General features: G+C 37.3%; 1 protein-coding gene across 1 annotated transcript; it reads right to left on the bottom strand.

The window, feature by feature from the left end:
- Window positions 1–844: 844 nt before the first annotated feature.
- LOC131626407 (zinc finger BED domain-containing protein RICESLEEPER 2-like) lies at window positions 845–1753 on the bottom strand. Its single transcript, XM_058897221.1, has one exon. It carries the CDS (start codon window positions 1751–1753, stop codon window positions 845–847), a length of 909 nt encoding a protein of 302 aa, XP_058753204.1.
- Between the last annotated feature and the right edge of the window lie 5439 nt (window positions 1754–7192).

The raw sequence follows: 7192 nt of genomic DNA, 5'->3' as shown, positions 1-7192 counted from the left end.
TAGAGAAATTGTGAAAATAAGGAAAAAAGAGAAGCAAAAGAGGAAAAGAGAAGGAACGTGAAAGGGGAGAAGAGGAGGAAGAGAAGAATTCAAGGTTCTTGGCTAAGGTAAGGGGTGACTAATCCATTTAGCCTATATTATCAGTTTAATGATGATAGGATTGATTATGTAGGTTTTGTATCTCAATTGGATGTGTGTTAGATTTTGGGAATTTTTGGGGTTTTGGAACCTATAGGGCAAATTGGATGTGTTTGTGATGACATGAATGATGTATGATTTATGTACAATGGATAGAATTGATGTGTGTATTTGAATAATTACATAATGCTGGTATTGAACTTGAAGAATTAGGACTTATAATGATTTTCTAGTGTGTAAAAGAAGGGTTTTTGGGGGTTTGAACGTAGAATCCCGTAGCAGAAGAAAAATACAGATTTTCACACTTCTTCAATGATGTAACCGGTTACATGGTTGAGGTAATCGGTTACATCGAAGAAAAATGGGGTATTTTCACTACTGGAACTGATGTAACCGGTTCAAGAAAAGATTTCATCATAGGCACTATTATACCACAACTAGCAAGGCAACTTAAATGAGCCTATCAAGAACAGGATCCATCATATGCCTCAGGTAATCATAATTCATACAATTCAAGAAAAGATTACATCATAGGCAGGCAATAGGCAATATTAAACCACAACCAGCAGCAAGGCAACTTAATAAGACACAATTAAGTCACAACTCACTATACATATCAATAACAGGATACCAATCATGCATCAGATAATAATCATTCATATCAAGATCAGAGAATAATAATCATGCCTCAGATAATAATCATACATCATAGGCTAAGATGTTCATACCATGGATCAAGAACTGCACCAATCGAAATCAATGTATTAGACTCTGACCAATACTTGTCATATTTCAACTTCATTTCACTAGCAAGGGCCTGCAACTGAGGATTATGTGAGATTCTTGAAGGATTATCAAGTAAAACCTTCACTCTATAAAGCTCAGATAAAAACAGATTAACAGTAGGGTAAGATGTGCCACTAATAATTGATGTCACATCGGCAAAAACCTCCAAAAACTTGCAAATATCATGAACATCTTCCCAATCATTTGCATCAAGCAAAAAACTGATAAATGCACCATTTTCCTCAGCATATCTAGGCCACACTTCTCTGTAATGGTACGCAGTAGACAACATCAACCAAGTTGAGTTCCACCTAGTCTTTGTATCCAACACTTGCATTCTGCCTTCAAGTTGCAACTTATCAACAATCTTTTTGAATGATTTGCATCTTGTTTCAGAATTGAGCAAGTATTTGACACCATTTCTTATCTTATCAACAGACACCTTAATCAAATCAAGCCCATCCCGCACCAACAAATTTAAGATGTGTGCACAACACCTTACATGAAATAACTTACCATCTAAGGGTAAATTTCTCCTACCAGAATAATCCCTCTTCAACCTAGCAATGCAATTATCATTGGCACTGGCATTATCAACAGAAATAGATGCTACCTTATTCCTTATTCCCCAATCATCCATTACCTTTATCAGTTCCCTGCACAAAACCTCTCCAGAATGTGGTGGTGGCACATTCTTAAAAGATAAAACTCTTTTATGAAGCTGCCATTTTGAATCAATGAAATGACCAGTCACAGTTATATAGCCTATCCTCTGTTCACCAGACCACCACAAGTCAGTGGTGAGACTGACCCTATTAATCAAAGCCATAGACATTCTCATTTTAATTCTCTCAGCCTCATAAAATGTCTCACAATCAAACTTAACCTATTGCCTAGTAATCTTTTTGTACCATGGATAAATCTCATTTAGAAACTCATTAAAAATAACACCTTCCATAACAGAAAAAGGAAATTCATAACCTAGAATCATGTGTGCTGCAATTTCTCTAACCCTAGCATGATTATATGTCAAAGTAGCTAAACTAGGAGTATTATCACCTATGTTTAATCTAGACTGAGCAAACTCTTTCTCATTATTTCCTTTCAACCTTAACCTTCTCTGAATACAAGCATCTAAATGTTTCTTACCATTAGAGGTACTCTTCCACTTTGCATCATATGTGTAAAGCTTTCCACACCATCTGCACTTCCACTTCTTAATGCCATCTGGACCTACAATCAGCACCATTTCAGAATGAACAGCAGATTTTTTGGGACGAGGAGCTCTACCATCAACATTTCTCTAACTCTGGGAACTCTGAGGTTGGGCAACTTGAGGGGTTGAAGCATCAGTGTTTGTGTTTGTAGTATTTTGAGTGGGGGTTTGAGTAGTAGTATTATCAGTGGGGTTGGTTTGAGTAGTTGTATCACTCGGAACTGGAACCTCCATATCCATCATCTCACCAATCTCTAAATTACCTCCATCCGTTGTCTCCTCTTCCCCAATGTCACCAAGCAACAACTCAATATCAATAAGATCATCCACCATTGTTGGAGGAGTCAATGATGAATCTTGAAACGACATGGAAGAAAATACAAAGAATTAAACAATAATATAATAGTAAACTGTAACAAAACTCAACAACAGAAGCCCAACTTTATTTAGAACAGTATAAGAAAACCTAATCGAGCTTTATTATGATTTATGAATAAAAAATCTCAGTATAAGAAAACCCTAACGCTTTATTAATCTTAATCAAACTTGAAAATTGAAATAGGCAAAACTTAGGTCAAAATTGTAACATGCATTTCATTTATAAAAACTTTAGGTCAAAACAAATTAGGATAAAACAAATTAGGTCAAAACAAATTAGGGCAAAACAACAACATACTATAGAACGAAGCACAAACCTAACATGCAAACATGGTAAATAGCATGAAATTTATGTGAAATATAACAATACAAAAAGTTTGAATACATTACAATTATACGAAGAAGATACTCCAATGAAATCTCTCTGAAACAGATACACGAAATCACGATTCAAGAAGAAGTAAAAACAATAACTAGTGTGTGAGGAGTTATCATCGGAGAAAAGGAGGGGAAGAGGAGGCCGTCGGAGGTGGCTGAGGTAGAGACATGGGAAGAGGAGAGGAAGAGAGACACGTGAGTGAGAGAGGGAGGACCGGAGGAGTCTGAGAGTGAATGAGAGAGAGGGAGTGGGAAAAAGTGGGGAAATGAAATGACAAGGCTATTTATATTTTTATTTTCGGTTACTCATTGGATATTTGGTCCGGTTCTTCATTCTGGATTCGGATAATTTTTTATCCATTACCATCCCATTCACTGTTTAGGTCGGTCCATTGGACCAGTTCCACCGGTCTGGATCTCGGATCCGCATTCCCAAATACAGCCCTACCCGTTACATCACTGTGTTGGCAGTTTTTTTTCAAAACTTTAAACATTCATAACTGTTGATCCGTAAGTCCGTTTTGGGTGTCGTTCGAAGCGTTACGAAACTAAAAAAATGCTCTTTTTGATGAAAATAAATTGATTAGCACTAGATGATTTAATTATTATGTGGTTGTGAAAATGACATGTAATTGCATATGTGTATGTCATGGAATAATGTTATTTAAGAACAATATGTATTGGTGTTGTGTACTATGTGCTAATTATGATACATGGAATTGATGAATGATAAATTCTATGCATTTTTGTGATTATTACGTGATAAATTCATATTGTACAAGTGGTGGATAATTCAATATGTTGAATTATGGTGATGTGCGTAAATATCAGAATCGCATAGATAATTCTTATTTGCATATGTTTTTGGTAATTGTATGTATACATGAGGCTTAAGTTTATCAAATTTAGATGTTGTTTTTGGTGGTTGTTGAGGATGACATTATTTGTCTTGTATGCAATATGTCATTTGTGATTGATAAAGGCTATGTGATTGTTGTGGTGATAATATATTTCTGTGTTAAATGTATTATATTGTGGTGTATATCAAATGGTTGTGATATGAGTATGCTTGGTGTGTTGTGGATGGATGATTATGAACCGTTTGTGGATGTTGATGATGAGCATGTTGTGGTTGATGCGTGTATTTCATAATCATTATGTGGCTGATCCTTGACGATGGTGGATCAGTGGTAGCTAATTCCCATAGTGTGGAATTAGTGAGTGGGTGTCGTCGTATCCTTGACGATGGTGGATCGGTGAGATTGGTTCGTCCCATGATTGGTACCACATGCATTAGTTGCATTGCATTAGGTTGTGTGCATAATTATAACATGAATGAAAGTTGTCTAATGTTATAATTCGTACGTGTTCGATATGAATGGTTGTGTGTTTGATTAACTGTTGTATATTTGAAATACAAGTGATGATTGGGTGAATAATAATTGTATGCATAAAGTCATTGCATTTATATTTGTGTTGTTATAACATGATTGGAAGATTTCCAGTGTTATGTCGTGGTGATGTAATCGGTTGTATTCTTCGTAACTATTGATGGATAATCTAAAAATCTAAATATGTTGCAGTTGGGTGAATAATCTGCTTATGATATATTGTCGTTATGAACTTATAATATAGTTTAATTGTGATATGTCTCACCCTTACTGTTGACATTTTTCAGATTAAGGAGTAGCGGTTTGTGCTTGGTGAGGATAACTCGTAGAGTTACTTCGTTTAGTCGGTTGTGTCGGTGTCATGCTCTGGTCTTGTAACACTGGGGGACGTTTATTTTAGTATTGTATGACGGATTAATTCTTATGTTAGAATGATGTTTTGTTGGTTTTAAATCAGTAAATTCTTGATGTTGAATACCGATGTGTTATGTTATTCAGTTTTGAAGTATTTTCCGCTGTGTTAACATGATTACTGAATAATGTGTTTTGAAGTTCCTCATAAGGCGTGACATGGCTTAATGTTTTAAATATTTTGAAGTTGTAATACCCTTTTCATGTTTTACTCTGAATTTTATTTGATATTCCGCGGGGTTTTAGAAGGGTGTTACAGTCCCGCAAAGAGAAGAATGTTATTTCTGATTTATTGATAATCAAAGTGGCGCCTAGAAACATACTTGTCGTTTTGAAGCGATAGCGTTTCAAATATCAAGCAAGTATACAATGAACAGAACAATCTTAAAGTCTTGAAAATGGGCCCGAGGTCGGAAATGCAACAACTTTTGAAACTATTAGGCGATAACCAATACGTGTCAAGCTTCCGAACGTGCGAGGACAAAGTTACGGTGCGTGGCATTTTTTGGACTCATCCCGAAAGTATCAAATTGTTCAACACATTTCCAACCGTTCTTGTGATGGATTTGACGTACAAGACCAACAAGTATAGGCTTCCGCTTCTAGAGATTGTCGGTGTGACCTCAACGGACAAGACATTTTCGGTTGGATTTGCTTTTTTGGAATGTGAAAAAGAAGATAACTTTACATGGGCTTTGGGAATATGCAAGTCTTTGTTGGTTGATCAAAAGAATATGCCAAGTGTCATTGTTACTGACCGAGACAATGCTTTGATGAATACGGTCGATACCGTCTTCCTGATATCGACCATATTACTTTGCCGGTATCACATAACGTGCAACGTGAGTAGTAAGCTCAAACTCGCAGTTGGCACGAAAGATAGACTAGATGAAAATGGTAAAGTCATCAAAGTCGGTGTTATGGTGGATAAGATTATGGCCGCTTGGAGGGAGATTTTAGATGCACATTCCAAAGAGTTGTATACCGAGAAATTGGTACACTTTAGGTCTTTGTGCGTTTCTATTAAGACTTTTTGTCATTATGTCGAATCCACTATCCTTGACAAAGTAAAGGAAAAAGTTGTTTGTGCTTGGACGGATCGAGTAAGACATCTTGGTTGCACTACAACTAACCGAGTTGAATTCGCACAGGCGGCGTTGAAGAGATGGTTGGGTGATAACAAGGGGGATTTGTGTCGGGGATAGGACACCGTGAACCAAATGCTCAAAATTCAACCCAATGAAATTCAAACATCTTTCGGTCGAAGCAAGACGGTTATGGAACACCGGTTTAAGGGCCAAAATCTATTCTCGCAATTGATTTACAACATATCCCGTTCGGGATTGAATTTTATGTTTCATGAGGCAAAGCGGGCGGAGACAACGGGTCCGAATAGTTCTAAATGCGGGTGCACAAGTAGAAAAACATACGGGCTTCCATGTGCTTGTATACTTTCTAAAATGATGAAGTGGAATTCACCGATACACATGAATGAAGTAATTGACCATTGGAAGAAGCTCCGTTTTGATTATTTTTAGCCCCCGAAAGAAAATGATTCCAAAATCACCATCTCCGGCGAGTTGGAAGTGATAATGGATAAGTTTGCTAAAGCGGATGAGAGCATGAAAATGCACATAAAAGAATAATTGCAAAAAATTGCATTTTCGGAGACCACCGATTTAAAACCGCCATCTCAACTGGTTAAAACGAAAGGTGCACCAAAAAAGCCGAAAAATACCCAAGAAGACACATCAACCAAACGATCTCCTTCCTACTTTGAATATATTGATGCATTGATCCCATATTCACCAACACCAAAGTCCAAGTGTAGTGCTAACAAAGGAGCGCGTATGTCGAAGCTGTCTCGCACAACTCCGATCAAAAACTCTCTGATGATCTACATTGATGAGATTCCGCTTTTTATTCACAAATATATTGATAACATAGTTGATATTGGCACCGGCGGCAATTGTGGATATCGTGCCGTTGCGGGTTTGCTCAGAAAAGGAGAAGAAAATCACACTCTTATTCGACGGGCACTTATTTCGGAATTGACTTCGCATAGGGACATCTACGCCAGACTCTATGAAAACCAAGAAAACATTGATAAACTTCATGATTCACTTGTTCCGTCACTAAGCGGTATCTCTCTGGTTTCGAAGTGGATGTCATTCCCCGAGTGTGTGTCGATTTGACGAGATTTGGATTATGTGAGACATTGTTTCCACTTCATAGCCGACCGCCTTTGGACGCGTCGAGCCGCATCATATGTAACGGGTATCTAAGACCGCGCCACTTTGTGCAAGTTTTTTTGAAACCGGGGTGTCCTATACCGGAGACTTGGCCAGATCCTTTCGTTGAAATAATGGCGGAGTTTGAAGAAATGATGAAGCAAGAGCATGAAGAAAATAGAGAGCGATCGAAGAACATACCGATTTTAGATCTAAGCGCCACCGATTAGTTTGGCCAATTTTAGTTTTAACCGGACTATTTT

The sequence above is a fragment of the Vicia villosa genome, unplaced genomic scaffold, assembly GCF_029867415.1.
Source record: "Vicia villosa cultivar HV-30 ecotype Madison, WI unplaced genomic scaffold, Vvil1.0 ctg.000286F_1_1, whole genome shotgun sequence".
NCBI lineage: Eukaryota > Viridiplantae > Streptophyta > Magnoliopsida > Fabales > Fabaceae > Vicia > Vicia villosa.
The sequence above is the reverse complement of the archived record's forward strand: the minus strand, read 5'-3'. Positions and strand labels throughout refer to the sequence as shown.